The 22718-nt window shown below is 43.4% G+C and overlaps 1 protein-coding gene across 5 annotated transcripts in view; it reads right to left on the bottom strand.

Moving 5' to 3' along the window:
• Window positions 1-709: 709 nt before the first annotated feature.
• BEND6 (BEN domain containing 6) overlaps window positions 710-22718 on the bottom strand; it is a 46987-nt gene continuing 24978 nt past the window's right edge. For 2 of the 5 annotated variants that reach the window (XM_019496969.2, XM_019496962.2), the window contains exons 7-9: window positions 18514-18706; window positions 16009-16147; window positions 710-2826 (exon numbers count right to left, since the gene is read on the bottom strand). In XM_019496969.2, coding sequence (XP_019352514.1) covers window positions 2520-2826; window positions 16009-16147; window positions 18514-18706 — 639 coding nt within the window. In that variant the 3' untranslated portion in view covers window positions 710-2519. Of the gene's footprint in view, window positions 2827-16008; window positions 16148-17766; window positions 17949-18513; window positions 18707-22718 lie in introns of those variants that run through there. The other 3 variants (XM_059730638.1, XM_059730642.1, XR_009463361.1) reach the window with 3 other exon arrangements.

Here is a 22718-nt window from a genome sequence, read left to right as displayed (position 1 = left end):
CTCCCTGTATGAAAAAATTTACATGCCTGAAAATATTTTTTGTCATTTGTCTTTAAATTCTTTTTATCCTATATACATTTTTAAGAAGCGGGGACAAGGACTCAATACAAAGGGAATACATATTACTGACTTATTGAATATATTTGGCATGATTTTATGCTCTATATGCTCACACATTGGAATGTATTTTTCCTTTGCAGCGAACAAATGTTCTTATGAATAGACTGATAAAAACAATGTCCCTGCCTTTTTCTCAAGAGGAAATGATAGGTCCCCCTGGCATTCTTTTTAGTTTTGATTAATTTATATAATTTTGTGTCATCTATGAATTTCATCAAATTTCTGCTAACCCCTTTTTCTATATATAATATAGAGATAGATCCATAATCTTTCCTGTGAGATTATGATGAAAACTGATAATTTATTACTATTTTTTGTCTAGTTTTCTAGCTTGTTTTGTTTCTATTCTGTAATTTTCATTAATAGTCTGTTGTCTCCATGGCCTTTTGGGGTGGCCCAATAAATTATATTGAAAACATTTTCCTTTATGCACAATTTTACTGGCATGCTGAAAAATGACAGTAGATAGGACAATTATGATTTTCAGCTAGTCACCTACATGTCACCTATGATGTAACTATGTTTAATTAGTATCTCATTCTTTTTCTGAAAACAAAGAATAACAACAAAATAGAACAGTAAAACACAATAAGTTTTTGTATTTTTATTTTATAGAAAGCTGTTTCAAAAATATGGTTAACTATATACATTAATGCTATATACACAAGTACATTTACAATATATATACAATGGCAAAATATCCTTCCATTATATTTTATATGATGGTAAACATCATTAGATGCATCCATCAGGCATGCTGTTGTATCTGCTTCCATCTTAAACCTATATATTAGGAAATTATGGAGGTTGGATAGAAAAGACCTATTAGACCAGGGGCGGGCAATTATTTTGGGCAGAGGGCCGCTTACTGAGTTTTGGCAAGCCTTTGAGGGCCACATGACAGGCAGCCCAGGGCAGATTAATTAATTTTCTAAATTTTTTAGGGGCCCCGCGGGCCAAATAGAATGGCCTGGCAGGCCACATCCAGCCCCCGGGCCACATTTTGCCCACCCCTGTATTAGATCATTTAGTTCATACCCCTGCCCATGCAAGAATCTTTTCCATAGTGCATTTATTAGTGCTGTGTCATAAATAATAGCACTCAGTACTCCCCTTAGATTATTTTGCAGTCTCATGCATCAGACCTTCAATTAACCCTAAATATTCTCTCATTTTCATCCTATTATGTATATCTCTTTAACCAGTCTAAATAATTAATTTGTGTCATTCATATTTCCATCCTCCAAGTGTTTGTAGACTATTATCAGATTCCCCCCAACTTTGGTCAGGTAAACTAAAGCAGAATCCCTCATTCTCATGCTTAGTGAGAAAGATATATTTAAGACTTGTGAGTCATCTAAAAACCAATAGGAAAGAGGCCTCAAGAAACCATGACTGTGGCCCCCCAGAAATGTCTGGGACCTACACTCTCTCCCCTGAGATAAAAGGGACCCTTGCATCTATTCTTGCCCACCTACAGTCCTATTTAGACCAGGGTGGTCTGAAGTTTTAAAATACTTATTCCAGGGAGCTGGTATTATAGAAAACAGGCTTAGCCTATCACCTGCAAAAAAGCATCTCAAAAAAGGCTACCCTTAGCCTACTTGCAGTGCCTGCCACAGCTCCCTCCCTCTGCTCACTATGGGCTCTCACCCTGCTCCAGTTCTCCTCAGAGTCCAGATGATTTTTCTCTCCACGCTCTCTCTAGAGAAATTGTATCCCAGGTTATAATAGGCCTACAAGCCAAAAGGAACCTTCCCAACTCCTTTGGGGCAAAAAAGAGACTTTTCTTCTCCTTCTCCCATTCCTCCCTTTGTAGGGCAGTTGCATTGCCCCAAACTACAACCTGCTTGCCAATTCAACAGCATCACTGAGGTCTTGTTTTCTTCCCCTACATCAGCCTAACACTTTATTGGATACAACCTGCATTTTATTTACTGATCATGTTTCAAATTTCTCTGTGTCCCTTTATATCATAGTAAAGAAATTTCTGTTTGAAAGACTAAAGATACCTATAGCAGGCTTTTCATTTGTTATCGATGTGAATGCAAGGACATAACATTTTTCTTGAATTTATATTTCTCTTAAATAATGTGCCTTTTATTTGACTTCAGGGGAACCTTTGTTTTATTTTGGAACAAGTTATGTTCTGAACTACAGTATAACATGCACATATTTAATAATCTCTTATCTGAATATATTGAAGTGCCTTGAATTTTTTCTATACTGTGGGAATTTCATCAAGCATCAGAAAATTGTTCCAAAACCTCTAACCACTTGCAGTATCCTAGCTTACTGTTGCAAGCATCTGAACACACCATTAAGTATCATTACTGCCTACCTGTTTTTTAGTGTCCCCAATATCCATGACCTTTCTGACGAGCTGCAAGGGCTTACTTTTACTCCTTGTCTGAGTTCCTGAGATCCTGTCTGCAACTCTGGTTGGAAGCAAAAGCCGGAGAACTTCTGCCTTGGTGAGACTCTGTGCTGGAAGGAGCTGGTTTGAAACTGCCCTGCTGAGCTTGCAGCATAGGAGATGAAGGAGCCAGAGAACTGTCACCTTGCTGAACTTGCGTGTTAGAGGGAGGAGCTGGTGAATCATCATCCTGCTGATCTTGTGTGCTGGGAAGAGGAGCCGAAGGGATGGTGCCCTGAGTACTGGGAGGAGCAGCAGGTAAGCCACTGTTGAGACAATTCATATCTAAACTAGGGGCACCAAAAATAGTTTTGTGATTCCCACTGCTGTTACTTTCTGAGCAGCAATTGGCTTATTTATTTAAAGTTAACATATTTCCTTCCTTAGCAGTCTCTCTTCCCCTGCGTCTCCTTGGCCTGATGGACTTGAAATGAAGATTTTTCTCTCTGTTTCAGACCTGACAGCAAAGCACTTTTAGTTCTGAGTTGTAGTCTATATTTGATTTTATTCTATCTCCTGCTTGCAATACCACCAAAGTGAATTTATTGTTGGAGTAAGTTATTACTAGAGCTTTAAATATGTTTCCTGGTTTCTCCTTTCCTTCATTTTGGAGATGTGTATTGAAGGAGCTGGGAATCTAGTATGTACTTCAAAGTTTTTTCCTAATTTTGGAAAATATCTTTGCTTTGTTGGCTGAAGATTTTGGAAGTAATTGTCCAGGGATATTGCCCCCCATCCTGTTTTTTTAAAGCAGGTTTTATGCAGTTGAAATGTATTAGAGCAGGGATGGCCAACAAACATATGATACATGTGCTATAAGTGGTGTGGGCAGCCTTTGTGTGGCACACAGCAGAACACAGAGGGGACAGGTAGCACAGAGGAAGATAGGACAGGAACCAGAAAGCAGAACAGCAGGTCAGGCAGGGACCATAGGGCAGGAAACAGAGTAGCCAGTTAGGCAGGGGAAAGGAACTGGAGTGGCACCCAAGAAGGGTGCAGGGCTATTTTGTGGTATGCCTGCCAGAAAGATGGTCTTCACTGTATTAGAGGATGCCTAAATCCTTGTTTTTTTGTTTTATTTGGGGCTGCCGCTTCTGTTGTTGTTATTGCATCAATACAGACTTATTTAAATGATCATGGAATGATTCACTTTACATTAAATAAAAAAAAATCACTACAAAGAGAGAATATATAACTCTATAAACCACAGAGCACTCATAGGGAACAGAGAGACCTGAACTCCAGTCCCTGTGCCAGTCAATATTTATATTAAATATTTGTTGGAGTAGGGAGTGTCTTAACCAGCAAACATGATGTCATGCTTTCTTCATCTCTCTTAGTGAAAATTTAAATATTCCATGGGAAGTGGAGCAGCTTCAACAAAAGGAACTGAGATAATTATACTGTAGAACATATAGCTACTTGGTGGATATGCCACTCTCTTTGAGAATATAAATTCAGCCCTCCTCATATACCTTCTTATATCCTGCATCCTGGGTGTTTGCTCCCCTACTAGATAGTGCAAAAGGAGAATGGTGCCGCCTCCTCCAGCAGCATTTTGTGATTTAGGGGTGATTCAGATGCCAAACTCTTGAGGGCAGGGAGGGGGTGGTGGCGTTCAGAACTGTGAATCTTCAGTGAATACAGATAACTCTCATTAATCTGGAGCTGGGTGTCTCACTCTTTTTTTGGGAGCTGAGGCATAAGACATAATCTTCTCCTTGGCATTTTCTAATGGCTAGTTTAGGCATCTTCCCCCTTACAGGGCTGACTTCTGTTTATCCCCTTCTTAGGCACAGAGCTGTCCCTATGTATTGTACAGGATACCTAGGTGCAGTGGGTTATCATAGGCAGGAAGCTACTGCAGCTACTTTTGTGGATCTAGCCCAATGATCATTATTTAAAGTAGCTATAGAATACCATTCATGTTCGATTAAAAAATAAGAATACATAGCTCTTCCAGATTCTGATGAACATCCACTGAAGTCAGTGGAGGCCTTCCCATGGCTTTCAGTGAGCATTAGATTAGACTTTATGTAGAATTTTTCAACCAAAAATATAAAAGCAATTTATAAAGAAGGGTAATTTTAAATATTTAATGAAAAGGGAAGATCTTTTTGAGAAATTTATGATAGTGCTGTATACAACTCCCCCCTGCCAAGGCTTCAGAAATATTCCTATTGCTACCAAACACAGTAGGTAAGGTAGCAGCAAAGCTTGTGGATTGTCAGGTCTAGAAAAAGGAGATGAGTAGGATTCAGTATTCTCAATAGAGACTATGTCCATTTTTCTTCTAATGTAAGTAGGGCTAAATCCTGTTTTGCTTTATGCATCTAAATGGTATGTAGGTAGCCATGTTACTGTAGTCTGGGGTATTTATACACAGTTTATATTTCAACAAAGTCCATGCTAGCTTACTGACCATGTTCAGTGGGGCTGCCTTGTGCCCAGGCAGCTGCACAGGGAAACAGAATCATCGAGACACATACAGAAGGCTGGGCACATTCTGGAATTTTGATTGGAGAAAAACCATAAAGAACAGGGGAGGGGGCCAAAGAAGGACTCTCCTACCTTCAACCTTAATTTCAGTGATGAAGGTACTGGCCCAAGGAGTGGGAGACCCAGGCTTTGCTCACCAAGAGAGGGGGTTGAACCTGTATTTTCTGTTTCTCAGCGAAGTGCTCTAATCAAGCCAGGGGGGCCAGTCTCGAGGAGGGATGAAGAGGGCCCGGACACTGCTTGGCTCATGGCCTGGTAGTCTGAGTACTTTGCTAGGAAGCATGAGATACAAATTCCACCCTCCTTTGGAGAGGGGGCCTAGAACCTTAGATTCATAGATGTTAGGGTCGGAAGGGACCTCAATAGATCATCGAGTCCAACCCCCTGCATAGGCAGGAAAGAGTGCTGGGTCTAGATGAACCCAGCTAGATGCTTATCTAACCTCCTCTTGAAGACTGCTCATCTAACCTCCTCTTGAAGACTTGGCTTGGTCCTGCTCCTTGGATAAATGCTGTAGCCTCTAGAATAATGAGCTAACAGGTAGGAGGGCCTTCCTCCTCTCTGTGCACAAGGTGATTAGTTTCACAAGGTGTAGCAGAAAGCCCCCTTTTTCTCTTGCCTGCATTTGCTCTCCCCTCTTTGGATATGTTTCTCTTTTTCTACCTTTTCTTCCTTCTTCTCTCTTTCACTTTAAGATAAGGAAGTGTATTTTAAAATTTGTATGTGTGCATTTTGTATCTCCCCTTGTAGTTTGGTATTTTTATCTGTTTGTGTGCCATGGCATTTGTAGCTTATATTTTATACTCCTCACCTTTCAACTTTCAACTGAATGTGTTTAGTTTCATTAGTAAATTATACATTGTAACAATGTTAACAAGGGCAGGAATCAAACTGCCCTTCCTTGTATCAGACTGGCCCCTGAAAGAGCGAGTGAATCAGTGATTGAATGTGTAACGTGATTGAATGTGTAACACAGTAGCAGCAGACAGCAATTATCACCTGGAAGCTGCAGATCAACCAACGGAAGAACTCAGTAGAAGACAATGTAACAACAGGGAAATCGCTAAACATCACTGATCAAGGGCTAGAAGCCCTGGCCTGAGTTAATCAACGCCAGAGACCAACTTTTGGGCTGAATATCTCCAGATCGAGCACTCCCAGAGCCCTATTCTAAATTCATCAACGGACTCCCAAACCTGCACGTACATGCGGATGAACCCTGGGGCTGACAGATGCCGTCCAGTAGCCACTGGGGGGGGGGGGGGGGGGAAGTCCCATGAGGGTCAATGACCCCTGGATTGGGCAAACCTGAAAACTGGGGAGTCACCAAAGTCTGCCAGGGACAGATAAAAGGCAGTGAAAAGTGACCCTCAGTGGTGCCCTCTTGATCTCCAACTCGACCAGACCTGTCCAGCCAGAAGGACCAGCCAGCGACCCTCTTCTGGAAGATACCACCACGCTGAAAGAATCCTCAACGACATACTCCAGCACTTGTAGGATAGGTATACCTGACTCTGTAGCTTGCTACTGTGTGTGTGTGTGTGGACCAGCCCCAAGGTTTATGATTACAGTGTTTCAATCTGCCTAATAAACTAGAATTTTAAGGATCCCGAGTTGGACATTTGTAGCCAACATTATTTGGTGGAGAATGTGGGCATTATTCTAGGATTATTAGCGGATTGGTAATTGGGGAGACTGTGTCTCCAGATAGAACCCATGTCCACGGAGGTGGGTGGGCAATAGTCACCCAAGGGGGTGGACTAGGATTTAGACTCACCCAAGGGGGTGGGCAGACTCAAGGAGGGTCTGGATTTAGTAGTCACCCAAGGGGGTGGATTAGGATTTAGACTCACCCAAGGGGGTGGGCAGACTCAGGAGGGTCTGGATTTAGTAGTCACCCAAGGGGGTGGACATATCTCAAGGAAGGGATTTGGTTGTAGAACTGCAGGGGCAGGGACAGAGTCGGTTGGGAGCGCGAGGGCTCAAGGAAACTGACAGGCTTGAGGCATGTTGAGGAAAATGTCTTTGTTTAGGAAAAAAGCCCCTAAGATTGGATCAGGAGGCCAAGAAGATAAGTGGGTACAGAGGGAAGAAATTTCCCCTCTCCATAGGGAGATTCTGAAGGGTGGACCCAGCCCATGGAAGGAGGATGTGTGCACCCCAGGCTTTTCCATAGGGGACACTGAATCCCAATTTGAAAGATTATGCCTTTGTGAAAAACCCTCGGTTCAAAGGCAACACAGTGCTTTGGTCTGGCTGCTATGGCATGGTGTAGAAACAGCAGTTGAGGAAAAAGCTCAGCGAGCCTCTGAAATTGAGGAAAAAGAGGAGCTTATCCAAATTCTAAAAGATAGATGTACTCAATTGGAAACCAGTAATCAGACTCTAAAGGGGTTGTCTCGGAACTTGGAAAATGAAAATGAGCAATTGAGAAAAATAAATCAAGACAATGCCCGACAATGGGAATTATTGAACCAAGAAAAGGCTAGCCAAGAAGCCTTGCAAAAACTGGAAAAAACAATGGCTAAAGACCAAGCTGAGAAGGGAGCCAAGGTCAACCATGGCCCCTGTCTAAATACCATTAACCGTTTAAAAAAGGAACTCCAGGAGTGCAGCAAGCAAGTAGCAGCTGTCATCCGGGGACACCAAGCCAGGGATCCAGACATCCCCTTCAATCCAGGAGAGATTTGGGGTGGGGAGATGTAGGGAGATCCAGAGGATGCAGGGGAGCCCTCTCCTGAAGACCCTAAGTCTGATCAGGAAAGGACCCTGGTGCCTGAGGTGAGCGCAATCACGTGGACCTCAGTCACTTGGGATGCTCAGGGAAAACCCACAGAAACCACACAGGTAACAGTCCCCCTCAGTGGAGCTGATCTAGCAGCCCTGGGCAAGACCCTGGGATCTGGTAACATTAGGAATTTGGGACAGTGGTTGCAGAAATCCCTGAATGTAGTGGAGTGTAAAACTCTGAGTGTCCGGGAATGGCACTGCCTACTAAGGGCTTGTGCCACCCCAGAGATTCAGGCAACTATGAATCAGGAGGACAGCTTTGGGGGAGACAATATTCTCCAGAGCATAGTGGGTTTGGGGATCAGTTTGGGAAGAAAGACATTTAAGGGACAGTTTGGGGCTAGCCACCAGACACCTGGGGAACCTGTTAGGGACTATGTGATTCGGTGTGTTATGTTGGGATTGCTGTCAGGGATGGTTCTGCCCCTAGACAAGGAGAACAAACGGACATCAGACATAAGAAGTATAGATTACCCTCCTGGGTTTTGGAAGGAGGTACAGGAGGGCATGCATCAGCCCATAATTGGACTGATGAGGCCGCTCCGAGAGACTGGGAGATATGTGCTGGGAGAAGTCCTAGCCGGGGCTCAGGATGCAGAGAGGTTAATTGGATGTCAAGGGGGGTGATTGCAGACACCCAGTTCAGAAAAAAGCTTAATGATACACCGAATTATATGGTTACCTATTTTAATGAAAGTGCATACCCCAAACCTGATAGGGGGGTTGGGGGCCCAAATTATTGCCCCAGCCCACACTGGGTTAACCCCAGGGTATCAAAGGAAAGAGAGGGGGAAAATGGGATTCGGTCAGCAGTGTGGAAGTTTTTAATGCAGCATGGGGAACCGAGCGGGAAATGGTATGGAAAGCCTCTAGCCGAGCTGCTTATCAGAGTGGCAGAGCTGACTGGGGAGGGAGCAGCACCTCCCCATTCTAACAGGGTAGCAGCCTCAGCCCTGGTCTCCGAAGAGCACTGACGGAGCCCCCGTAATGGGACCCCTGAGCAAAGCCCTGGCTCATGGGAGAAATTGGGGACCCTCAATTGGGATCCAGGAGGGAGACCCGAATACCTGTTACGGTGGGAACTCAAGGGTATACCAGTACACTCCTGGACACCGGAGCTGCGCTAAATGTATTCGGGAGGAAATGGGACCTAAATCAGGAAAATGGGTACATGTGTCCCAAGAAACTGTTTAAGGGGGCAGAATAGATCTAACCCTGAATCTAGCCTTGTTAATAGGATTCCTTGTGTCATGAGCAGAGCATCCCAGTGACCCAGCTTGGAGAAAAAAAAAAAAAATGAGCCACCAACCACCTGACCTTCGAGGAACAGGGCAACCAATCTTTTAATCCTGCCAGCCACCCTTCTTGGCTAGCAGGAAGGAATCGCTCTGAGCCATTGGAAAATACGCATCGGACGGGCTGATCAGTGCCCACCCCGATGCTGAGGCAGGAAAAGGCCAAAAAAATCCTTAACTTAGGATGGCCACCCTCCTGTAAGTAACTGCTCCACTTTTTCACTATAAAAGAAAAGCACCCCAAGAATGGAAAATGATGTGTGCGCTGCCACTGCACATGTCAGCATTGTACTTTGTAAATATGAATAATCAGCCACTGCAAGGAGTTTTCCTTGGCAGGTTTGTGTGTGTTTGTTTTCTTTTGCAGAAGCCACAGTGTAGTCAAAGGTGACCGACAAACCATGAGGCCTCACTACCATCAGCAGCATCTTACTCATTGTCACAACCCAAAGTTGTGATTTTTTGTTTGTGTGTGCTTCGGCACCACTAAATTATTTTTCCTGCTAAATTGTAGCTTCCTTGCACGGTGAAGTTTTCTGCTGCAGAAGAGAACCCCGGTGCAATGGAGTATTCCCGCCAAATTTGAAGCTTTCTTTGCATGGTGCATTTCTTTTGCATCCAAGAAATGCACGGTGCAAGGAGTTCCCGCCATTTGTATGAAGATTCGTGCCACATTATTGGCTGATTCTAATACGTGCACACGTGGCGGCTAGCAATTGGCTTGCTAGCCGTATAAAGGGCTTGGGTGGTTTCTGCCCAAGTCGGAGAGAAAGCAATTGGAGTTCGAGGGGGAGAGCGTGAAGATCTCTAAGCGCTGCGGATCCTTTCGGACCCAATGCTTTTCTTAAAAGGCAATAGAGGTCTGATAACCGAACCCGCAGAGTTTCAAGAACTCTGGGGAAAAGAACGAACAGCCTCTAGCCTCTCCCCATCGCCGATAAATTCCTAGACGTATCCCTTCCTGCATCTTAAAGATACGAACCCACGGAGCTTTAACAACTCCGTGGGAGGGAACCGAACCAAACCCACGGAGCTTCAGCAACTCCGGGGGAGAGAAACTACTGAACCCGCGGAGCTTCAACCACTCCGGGGCTAGAACGAATTTGTCGTAGTCCTCTAACGAGGATTTAAGCGGAGCTGAACCTGGAAACTGTCCAGCCTACACCACGACCATCTTTGGTGTAAATAAACAATCTTTAAATCAACCACTATGTGTCCGTGACTAATTCTAGCTCGCCCCCGGTCTTCTCCGGCCCCGTGTGCCCTGGCTGCTAGCCACAGCCCGCGTGCGCAAAGACGGGCCCGGCTCGCCCCCAGCCCGCACACTCATCACAGCCATGGCAAAAATTGTCTTGTCTGTTTGTGTTGTCTTGTTATATATTTTGTGTTTGTTTGTTTGGTTTGTTTTAAGTTGTCAGTTTAAATAGATATGATATCATAAAAATATAATAAAAGTAATTGGTAATACCTCCTCTAAAAATTGGACCCGTCTGTGGATCCCAGACCAGAACACTTCTGTCCGGTTGGACTGCAAAGTTGTTCTGATATTTGAAACAAGGGCAGCAATTCTCGAAAGGTTTTATATTCTATTTGGTTAGCAAAGGGATATTTATTAAGGGTCATGTGTACTTGGTTTTTTGGGTTTTGTTTTGTTTTTTCTCTGTACTTCTCTTAAGGATTTAAATGCTATTTAGAATATCAGTATAACAAAATGTGTGTAAAAAACAAACAAACCTGCATTCAAAGTCATATTTTAATAAGCAAAGAGACAACTATACCATTGTAACTGTGCAAATCAACCTCGTTATGTTATTTTCTCTCTCTGCCCCCCAAGGCTTTTCTCTTTCAATATCTTTTAACTGCCTAAGTTTTGTTTTAAACTTCAAACCAGCTGAAGATGACACACCTCCTATCTATATAGCTGAACAATGGTGTTCAAACAATATAGTGACATCACCCTTGTGTAAGGCCGACGTCAAGGGGGGGAATAATGTAGCAGAAAGCCCCCTTTTTCTCTTGCCTGCATTTGCTCTCCCCTCTTTGGATATGTTTCTCTTTTTCTACCTTTTCTTCCTTCTTCTCTCTTTCACTTTAAGATACGGAATTGTGTTCTAAAATTTGTAGGTGTGCATTTTGTATCTCCCCTTGTAGTTTGGTATTTTTATCTGTTTGTGTGCCATGGCATTTGTAGCTTATATTTTATACTCCTCACCTTTCAACTTTCAACTGAATGTGTTTAGTTTCATAAGCAAATTATACATTGTAACAATGTTAACAAGGGCAGGAATCAAACTGCCCTTCCTTGTATCAGGCTGGCCCCTGAAAGAGCGAGTGAATCAGTGATTGAATGTGTAACGTGATTGAATGTGTAACACAGTAGCAGCAGACAGCAATTATCACCTGGAAGCTGCAGATCAACCAATGGAAGAACTCAATAGAAGACAATGTAACAACAGGGAAATCTCTAAATGTCACTGATCAAGGGCTAGAAGCCCTGGCCTGAGTTAATCAACGCCAGAGACCAACTTTTGGGCTGAATATCTCCAGATCGACCACTCCCAGAGCCCTATTCTAAATTCATCAACGGACTCCCAAACCTGCACATACATGCGGATGGCCCCTGGGGCTGACAGATGCCATCCAGTAGCCACTGGGGGGGGGGGGGGGGAGTCCCACGAGGGTCAATGACCCCTGCATTGGGCAAACCTGAAAACTGGGGAGTCACCAAAGTCTGCCAGGGACAGATAAAAGGCAGTGAAAAGTGACCCTCAGTGGCGCCCTCTTGATCTCCAACTCGACCAGACCTGTCCAGCCAGAAGGACCAGCCGGCGACCCCCTTCTGGAAGATACCACCACACTGAAAAAAGCCTCAACAACAGACTCCAGCGCTTGTACGATAGGTATACCTGACTCTGTAGCCTGCTACTGTGTGTGTGTATGTGTTCATGTGTGTGTCTGTGTGGGGACCAGCCCCAAGGTTTATGGTTACAGTGTTTCAATCCACCTAATAAACTAGAATTTTAAGGATCCTGAGTTGGACATTTGTAGCCAACAAAGGGAAGGTAGAATCCTAAACTGTGTGCAAGTGTGCAGAAACTGCAATTATATGGCTAGGTATGCACCACTTTGGCAAGTAAAGTGAAACAGGCTTTAGATCATAGTGGTTGCATCTACATGAGACACTGACTGCACAGCCATTATTACACAGTCGCTTAGTTTTTGCATTAAATAACTGTGCAGTAACTGGAGTTACTATGCAATAGTGTCTCCAAATGGCTTTTAGGTGATGCCGACTACACAGTAGTTCGTTACTCCTGTGCAGTAGTGTCGCATCACACTTCATTCTATACAACGCTACTGCACAGTAGCAATGAGCTACTGCACAGTCAGCATCTTGTGTAGATACAGCCAGTGTTTATATTAGGCCTATATGAATTTCCAGAAGACATAGTGACTTTAAGATATTTTTAGACTACTGTTTGAAACTATTACTGTTTTGATGTTTTTGAGGAAGTGTATTTTGGAGAAATGATATATGGCATATGCAATATTCTCTCAGATAACATGCACCATTGTTTATCAAAACCCAGATGCTGAAAATTCAAGTGTGTATTATATGTGAGAAAAACAGTAAGAACAAGTTCTCCTCCTTACTGTGTGAAATTGAAAATAAAATCTGTAGGGATCCACAGGGAGCAGAACAATATGCAGGCTTGGCTCCCTAGCTGCTGCTACTTAATGGGTATGTCTACATGTTCGTTAATGTGCCTTTGCTAATGCACATTAAAGAAAGTGCCTCCATTACGAGGTACTAGAAAAAGGTGCATTAGCCTATTTTAATATGCATTAGCAAAAGCACATGGTTTTTCTGTGATGCTTTAATGCCCATTAAAATAGCCTAATGCACTTTGAAGTGCACATGTAGATGAATTCTTAGATTCCGAGGACTCTGCTTTGTGTATCTATAAACTGATGATTGAAATGATACAACCAGTGTTGGGGTATCTTGCTGTTCATTTCAGGTTTCTCAGTATTTGGGATTAAAGTTAGGTGTTAATCTATTCTGAGAAATTCCTTGGAATTCATTGATTGTAAACCCTTTAGCAGCAAGGACTATTTTGATTATAGGTGTCTATGCCATATTGCATAAAGGAGACCCACCATAAGGGCTATAAGGTTGTAACACAAGTAACAACGAAATAAGAGAGTCAGCAAAGCATTCTTGATAAAGAACATACTTATTCAAATAGAGCAAAATATGAACAAATGACATAACCAAAACTAGTATACTTATCTAACATCATTCAGTTAGTTATTGAACTAGGTCTAATTGGTAGAAGGTTGGTTCCAGTTATGAAACATGTTTGCTAGACCTGAAGTCTATGAAAATGTATACTTAATGTAGGAGTCCTGTCAGTTTCTGAAAGGTTTGTATGTGGCATTTTGTATACTGACTTTCATACTGTGTTTTGAATTTGTGAGCATTTGTAATTGATAATAAATATTTGTTATTCAGTATCTAAATTTACAGTTACATATACAAAAGATACTGTTCTTTCACTGATAATATATACATTCTACAATGAAATTAGGGAAAAGGAAGAAGTTAATAGCAAACTGAATTTTTCCACTAAAAGAGGCAATAATCCACCACATGGCAATATAGAAGAAAGCAAAAAACACCTAAAATGAGGTATGGACCCTTTTAGGTTGCCCCTAGTAGGAGGCTGAATCTATATTGAAGGTTTGCCTCACAAGTTTAATGGATGGGGAGATGCCATAGAAAGCAGATGTCTTTCCAGCCCTGTCCCTGGCTCAGTGTTTCCAATCTGTGGTCCAGATCCTCCTAGAGCTCCTAGAAAAGAGCTTCCCTGAGGTTGAAAAGAATATTGTTGAGACTTGTAGAAGCTGAGGGGTTAATAGGGGCTTCAGATTTTGTTACATGGGTATTTTGCAGCAAACTGCTCCATCTTCATGATAGAGATGACACAGAGATGTATTGTTGGAAAAAAAAAATATCACACACCACAATGCCTAAATGTATACCAGGGGTATCAAAGATATGGCCAGCCTATGGTCTAGCTTGCTGGGGCTTGAATCAACCCCCACATGCTACATACCGCAGGCCCTGGGCCTGCACGTTGCCTGTGCACACACAGACAGTTTAGCACATGCTACACGCAGTAAATGGGGCCCGCCTGTGGTATGTACTACATGGTCTGGTGCAGGCATCACAAACTCTAAAGTGACCCTATGTGCTGTGTGCAGCGCATGTCATCTCTAGTCCTGCATTCGTGGAGCATGTGCCAAACCAGGTTTGCGCTGCATGTGGTGCTCGCATTGGACCAGCCCTGCAGAATGAATATGATGCGCACGGGGCCAGATGAGTTTGATACCCTGGTGTACCCTATTCTAGACTTGGTAAAATTCCATTAAAAAAATGAAATGCCATGCAAAGAAACACATCCACTTGTTTTATTACAGTTTTGAAGCATCAAGACAGCATAGTGTCTTGAAGCTGTGGGGTGAGATTCTGCAACAGAATTCAGAATGCCACTGCATGAACAAGCCCCTTGACACGATACAGTGTAACAGCTCTGATTCGCATCTAATTGTATTTGACATTAAAGTCAGTGCAATCCATACTTACTAAAAAAGTAATACTGAAAAGCAGTAGCAGTCTAGCAGAGTTCCAGATGTACATATTTGTCTGTTACACTGAGCCTACAACTGATCTGACTTTCAGTGGCTGGCACAGATGGAGGTGGATGTAGATCTTTGGGAGGATATTTCTTTCCAAAAGTTCTACCTTACTGGAAATTGCTGTCTCTCTTTAAATAGATACTTTCTCTTTTGAAGATTTCCATAGCTTCCTATTGGTTTAATTTTATGTGAAAATCTATTTTTCTTTCTTCGAAAACCCCTGTTATGCAAGCTTATGACTTAATTAACAACAGAGATGGGTTTAGCATATTTAGACTATGCCCATACATAAAGCAATGAGAGAATAATGTTAACAGGACATATGACCTAATTGTTTAATCCACCACCGGAGGGCAAAAGAACCTAATATTCAGCCCTTCTATACTGCTTTTCACCAGTACATAAAGTAGTTTACAAAAGAAATTAATGTTATTCCCATTTTACAGATGGGGAAAATGGAGGTATAACTTTTCCAAGGTCACCAAGGAATCCAGTGACAGACCTTAGAATAGATTACAGATCTCCATGGAAGCCTGTCTGTGGAGATCATCAGGAGTCAGGCTGCACAGCTGATAGAATGAACTAGAGTAGATGCTACAACTAGAAGGATGATTCTCCATGTCATAAATCCACTTCAGACATGCAGTTCTTTTATATGTAAATTAACATAAATTTTGTCAAGCTCCCTATGAGCAGCAGGAGTCTCAATGTCATAGATCTGGAAAACCCTGTAAATGCACCAGGCTTCTGACTCTACAGATCTCCTAAGATCTGTGTAGACCTTTGAGACTCTCCGTTTTTGATGGCCAAATTTATGAAATTTTAAATAATTTATTAATTTAATTCATATGACGATTACAAAGTTTCCCTATAGTACCAACTAAATAATGTAAAATATATAATAGATGCAGCAATTAATTTCACTTTTGTTATTTACTTTTGCCTTCTACTCCCCTCACCTACTTTCTCAAGGTGTCTAGAATGAGTAGCTTTTTGTGCTGCAATGTTAACAAGGGATATTTTTCTCTTATACCATATTTGTGCAAGAATGTGAAAGGATCTCCCTATTACAGATATGAATGTATATCTGAAAGATAATTTTGAGATGATTTTAGTTTCTCTTACTGCACAGACAGACACACATACCAGTACATGAGATGCGACTGATTTTTTTTGAAGACTTACCAAAAGGTATGCTTCTGAAAAGTAACGGAGTTAAGATCTTTGCTTATAATTGGCTTCTTGGTGCAATTGTTTAACTTTTGTCCCATCATTCTCCTAATTAAAGCATCATCTGTATTTGGAAACAACTGCTTTGTGATTCCTGCAAAATATAAGAGATGATATTTATAAAGCCTTAACATGAAATGGCCAAGTGAGGGGAAAAATGTGTGTGTCTTATATAAAATGCATCAATTGGGCCCATGAATTTCCAAACAAGGTTCTATTTTCTGTGTTTTGTGGCTGCTAGTTCCATCTCCCCCCTGCTCATCACTTGCCTTCTCTGCTAATCCCAATTGTTTTCTTTGGCCTCAATATTACCATTCTTGCTCTGGCAACTCACAGACCTCTCATGACCGTGATGACTTCCTATACTATATACTTCCTATGTTTGCTCTTTCTGTCTTCCTTTATCTCTGTCCTGTTCCTGGCCAAGCAATTCTTCTTCTATCCTCTTATCCATTTTTATGAATCTTGACATTTCATTGCTCTCTCAGACTCTGAGCACCTCTTCCCCTTCTACATTTGTTCCTCTTCTCTGCCTGTCCAGTAGCTTGCTAACTTCTTTGAAGCAGCAATTTACCTCCTGTTCTTATCCTCCTTCATGATCTTTACTTCCTCCTTTGATTTTTTTTCTTCTTTTAGACATTCATCCCATTCTGGAGTATTCTAGTTCTCATCTTCTACAGTCTTTAACGCCTTGGTCTCTTGCAATCAATTGCTCTCTTTATTTGACTTCTTCCCGTCTTTATTGAGACAAATGATCATTTCCTCTCCTCTCTTACCTGTCCTATATGCTCAAGTTTCCTAAGCAGCAGTTTATTACTAGTGTCTTGACTGCCTCTTTCTCAGGTCTCTCCCATCTGGCTTCTGCCTGCTCTATGCCACACTTAAAAAGTCACTAATCACCTCTCCCACCTCTCCAAGTGCTCAGTCTTTGCTGTCTTCAACACCATCAGCCACCACACTGTTCCTTCATACTAATTCTTGAACATGTTTAGTCGCTCTTGCCTCGTTCTTGTCTGTCAGTGTTGCCTTTGGTTATATCCTCCATCTTATCCTTCCACTCCCTGCTAGTAATTCTTTGGGGGGGGGGGGGTCTGTCCCTTTTCTTTTTTCACCTCACTCACTGGCACTTCCTGCCCCTACTAATGACTATTAAATGTACCAACCCTATCTGTCCAGGCTTCCTAGTTCTCTGATACATCATCACAGATGTTCTACCACTTTTAAAAAACTAAACATGTAAAAAAATCCTGAATTTCTAATCTGTTCTCCTTTAAATACTTTCCCTCTATCATTTTTGACAGCTCCACAAATGCTAACAAACAAGCCTTGGGATTTTGGCTGCTCTTTTTTCCTTCTCACTGAACGGTAGCTACTTTCTTTATGACATCATTCCTTCAAACATTCACGTCCTTCCTCTCCATCTTTGCTTTTAAAATGCTGGTTCATGCCATATATTTCTTTCATCCCAACTATGGTAAACTTCTCTTTGCCCTTCCAAATTGACCTTTCCCTACTGCAGTCTAGCCATTTGGCAACTACCACTCTGTCATGATAAATATATTACCACCCCATTCAGTCCTTTCACTGGCCTCATGACTCTTTTGGCATAAATTTCAAGCTCATCTTTTCTTAGGGAATTGTGTGCAGAGGTGCTCTGTCTCATATCTGACTGCCCATTTCCAAATCCTCTCACTCTCCCTACATTCTACTTACTTTTCCTGTTAAGGTGTTTTCTCTCCTCCTCCTCCTCTCTGACCTCTGGGTTTTTTTCATGTTACTCCTTCCACCTGGAATGAATTACTCTTTTCTTGTGCACCGATCATTTCCTGCCTTTAAATCCATTTCGTTTGCCTTGCTTTCCTTCCTATGTCTTCCACGTCTTCCTTCTCACCTCACTTGAAGCACAATTTAAAAATGTCAAAACTCATAACATTCAACAACTACAAAATAGACCTTACATGATTTCTTTCCCTCTGTTCATAGAATCAAAAGATTGGAAGGGACCTCAAGGGTCATTTAGTCCAATCTCCTGCACAAATGCAGAATCCATTTTTCTTAGACCAATCCAGATAGATGCCTATCCAGCCTCTTTTTGAAAACCTCCAGTGAAGAAGATCCACAACTTCCTTAGGGCAAACTGGGGACATCTTCTCACACAAATCCAGAGTAAGACTTGAGCTCAAGCTTCTAGAACAATATCAAGATGCCTTGACTTCTCTGGCAGCACCCATTATGGTGCCACATAAATGTTTAAAAGTTGCATCAATAAGATGCAAAATCCACATATTAGGAACATATATTATTTTGCTTTCTACTGACACTGCATTTGTAACAAAAATTAAATTAAAACTGTGAAAATATACAAAGAAATACAAATGAATATTCAATCTTAATGTTTCTTGAAAGAATAACTAGAAAAAACACAGTACCATATATATAATTATGTAAACTAGTGATTACCTATTATTTCCTGAACTTCATTCTGATTCATAGCTGGTTTTGCTGCTTTATCCTTTGAAGAGGAGGACTTTGCCCCTGTTAGGCTGTGCGTGGCCATATACTCATGTGTATAAAGTGCTTGCATCAAATCATTTATAAACTTCTGAGGTTTGCTCTTATTACAAAGGGCAATCTGCCATTTTTCAATTTTAAACTGAAAAATAAAATTGGTCATAGACACAACTGTTCCAATCATTATAAAAAAACAATCATATGAAACCCTACTCTTTTAAAAAAAGACATTTCTGCATTTTTATTTGCAACACTTTAAAAATATTTTTTAACAGTCTGCTGGCTAGGAAACTGGCTCCGAGGCAGGACCCAGAGAGTAATGATAGATGGAACTGAGTCAAGATGGCGCTTGGTGACCAGTGCCACCTCAGGGTTCAGTACTCGGACCGGTGCTTTTTAATATATTCATTCATTATTTGGATTCGGGGTGTTAAAAGCAGACTGGCAAAGTTAGCAGATTACACCAAATTATGAGGGACTGTGGTCAAGTTGGAGGATAGGCTGGGGATACAGGTTGACCTGGATAGGCGTGTAAGGTGGGCAGATCAAAACCTGCTCAGTGCTGAACATCATCAGTGTAAGGTGCTCCACGTGGGGAGAAACAACCCACAACATGCTTACAGGCTTGACAGTGCTACACTTACTAGCACCACAACTGAAAGAGACCTGGGGGTTTTGAGGTCATAGCTTGGTGAGGTCATAGCTGGAGTACTGTGTCCAGTAGGCCTGTGTGAAGCGGCTAGTATTTGCTTCGGATTCAGCCAATTCAGGGGACAGTGATTCGATTTGGTGATTCGAATCATTGTCCTAAATCTATTTGGCAAAATCTCCAAATCATCCAAGCCATCCCCCATCCTCCACCCCCTCTCCCAGCCTGGCAATGGCTGCCCTGCTGGCCCAGCTCCTGGCACTTTGAAAAAAAAAAAAAAGCCCCAGCTCACCGGGTGCTGCTGGGTGGGGCGGTGATCCCTGCTGCCCCAACCGGGTGCCCCACCTGGGCCAGCTCTGGCCCTTTAAGAAAAAATACAAACCATGAAAACCCCTGCACCATTCCTGCTGGTGAGGGGTGATCCCCGCTGCCCCCCACTGCCCTGCACCACGTGGGGGGCTCTTCCATAGCCCCTCAAAACCCTGAGGCCACTGCAGGAGTGGTGAGTCCCGGGGCTTTTCTCTGTTGTTTTTTTTTTTTCCTTAATGGGCTTGAACTGGGATGAGTGGGGCAGCTGGGGGGAAGCTGGAGTAGTGAGGGGAGGGTTGGGGGGCTTGTGGCAGAGCCCCCCATGCAGCGTGGGGATCACCCCCTGCCTTGCAGCACCTGGTGAGTTGGGGCTTTTTTTTTTAAAGGGCCAGGAGCTGGGGTGGGTGGTCTGGCAGGGGTCCCTCCATGGTCCCCTCTCCCTTGCCCCTAGTACTTACCAGTTTGGATTCTGGCTGCAGTTCCCTGCTGCAGCCACCAGGGACTGCCTGAATCACCACGCTCTCTGAATCTTTTCCAAAGATTCGGAGACCTTTGAATCAATTTGGACCTTTTAATTGGTCCCTGTAGCAGGGCACTAAGGTGCCTGCTCCTGTAAGAGCAGAAATTGCCTGGGGAGAGAGCCCAAAGAGCCAGACAGGAGCCCAGGTGCAGGTTACCATGGCAACAGGCTAATGAGCAAATTAGCCTGCACCTGCACCTGGTCAGCTGGCCAGAAGAGGCAGGGCCCTGGGCCCATATAAACCCCAGGGCTGGGACTAGGGAGTTCAGTTCCTTGCCAGCAGCTGAAGGGGAAGGAGCCTCCAGGTAGGAATGGCCCAGAGATGCTACAACTACCTGATATGCTGCACTTAGGACTAATGAGGTACCCTTGCCTACTAGACACTAGTGCCAGGGAAGACGTTGAATTCTTTTAAAAGGGGCAGAGCATGCCCTGAACTTTGCTGTTATGTTATAGGCCAGGGGCTCATGTTTTGTTTGCTATTTTATAATACCGGAGGATTGGGCTGAGTCTCTTGGGGAAGGAGGAGGCCTCATTGGGGACCCACTACAGTGTGGGAAACCCCAGTGCCAGTGTGGGCGCCGTGACAAGGGGCAGAGTGGACCCCAGCACCAGAGGACGCCGTGACAAGGGGGAGAGAGCGGACCCCAGCGCCAGGGGGTGCAGTTGCAGAGGCTGGACTAAGCTGAGGCTGCAACTTGAGGAGACCACATTGGTATGACATCTGTGAGGCTTGGGGCATGGTAAGGGGGCAGTTTTGAAGCCACACATCTAGCCCATAAGGCTGAGGGTGTCCCAAGAGGTACTCATTTTGAGCGGGATCCAAAACAGGATCTGAGAACTCATGAGGTTCAGAGGGGGTCCCACAGGACTGTGTCTAGACAATAAGATCAAGGGCAGCCTCCCTATATCATAATTACGAGCAAAGACATGGCAGGCGAGAAAGAGGGTGCCTGTTGGGCCAGACTGAAATGGTCAAGGGGACCTAGAGGTATCACTGCCATCCCTGAGGACCTCATCCCGTGACAGTCCCCTGATTCGATTTGGAGATTCTGCCACTGAATCAGGCCGAATCTCCTTCAAATCGAATCACCACCTGAAGCTTTGCACAGCCCTAGTGTCCAGTTCTGGGCACCAAACTTCAGGAAGGATGTAGAGAGGCTTGAGAGAGCCCAAAGGAGGGTTATGTGTATGGTTAGCAGTATGGAGAGTAAGCCATATGGTGATAGGCTGAGAGACTTGGGTCTGTTCAGCCTGGAGAAGAGAAGACTCAGAGGGGACTTGGTGGCAGCCTATAAGTATATAAGGGACCCACATCAAGGACTGGGAGAACATCTGTTCACCAGGGCTACCTAGGGGAAGACTAGAACTAACTGTCACAAATAGCTAGAAAACTGCTTTAGATTACACATAAGGAAAAACTTCTTTGCAACTCAAGTGTCCAGGGGCTCAAATAGACTCCCCCCAAAGGTGGTACAATCACCTACTCTGGATATCTTCAAAAAACTTCTGGACACTCACCTTGCTGGGGTCATCTGGCCTCAGCAATCTCTTCTGCCCAAGTGTAGGGGGGCTGGACCTGATGATCTCAAGAGGTCCCTTTCAGCCCCTAACATCTCTGAACACATTTTTCAAAAGTAGCTTTTGCAGTTGTGTGCTCACAATTACACTCCCAAGGTGTACACACCTCAAACTTTGGAATAGCATATGCAAGATAGCATCCTGCAGATGCATGCGAGGGCCAAACTGTGGACTTCTACTCATGTTAAGGAACACTTTATCGAGCACTCCCAGCAGTTTCACTAGAAATATTAGCTTCAGTACATGCTTACCAATAGGAGCCTTTACTGCTCAAAGAGTTCCAAAATCTAGGCATGAAATCTAAAGTATAAAATGCATAATCCATGTACTACGTATAGAAATCCATGTATTAATGCTCCCCAAAACTTAGGCATGCAACTTTGAGCTATGTCAGTCTAAACCAGTGGTCCTCCAACCTTTTTAAGTAGGAGTCACCTTTGGCATTTAAAAGCAACCCAAGACTCACTGTGTGCCAATGACACCCCCCTTCCCCCACTCCACCCAGCTGGTAAGTCTGTGGGGAGGAAAGGGGGAGGCAGATCGAGGCAGAGGGAGAAAAAATTATTTGGGGATGCGCCTCCCCAGCAGGTAAGTCTCATCCAGTCAGGGCCCCACTCAACCGTGCTCCTGCCTCTGTGGCACTGTTACTCACCAAGGGGGCCTCAATCTAGCCCCCGGCCCTTCTCTCTCCCACGGACTGATCTGCTGGGCTAAGGCATGTGCGTGCATACACGTGGGCACTCAGCCCCTCCACCCTAGCCTTGGATCAACTCCAAGAGGCTCCGAGATGTACCAGTGGATCGATATCCACTAGTTGGTGACCGCTGGTCTAGAGGCAAGGTTAGGACCAGTTAAAAAACATGAGCCTCTGTGTTGACTTGGAGAAGCAAGGGTTGATTTTGGTCACAATAGTTGTTTCATTCAGTTAAGACATCATGCCTGGATAATTCTTAATAGATTTCCCCAATTCTGTGCTTGCAAGTAACAATCCTTATGGATGATTTGTACCAACTAGGATGACTCATTACACAGAAATGCTCATGTAAATTATAAATGTAGAGGATACTGGAGTTATTCTTTTTAGTTAAATCATTA

The sequence above is a fragment of the Alligator mississippiensis genome, chromosome 1 (assembly GCF_030867095.1).
Source record: "Alligator mississippiensis isolate rAllMis1 chromosome 1, rAllMis1, whole genome shotgun sequence".
Classification (NCBI taxonomy): Eukaryota; Metazoa; Chordata; order Crocodylia; family Alligatoridae; genus Alligator; species Alligator mississippiensis.
The sequence above is the reverse complement of the archived record's forward strand: the minus strand, read 5'-3'. Positions and strand labels throughout refer to the sequence as shown.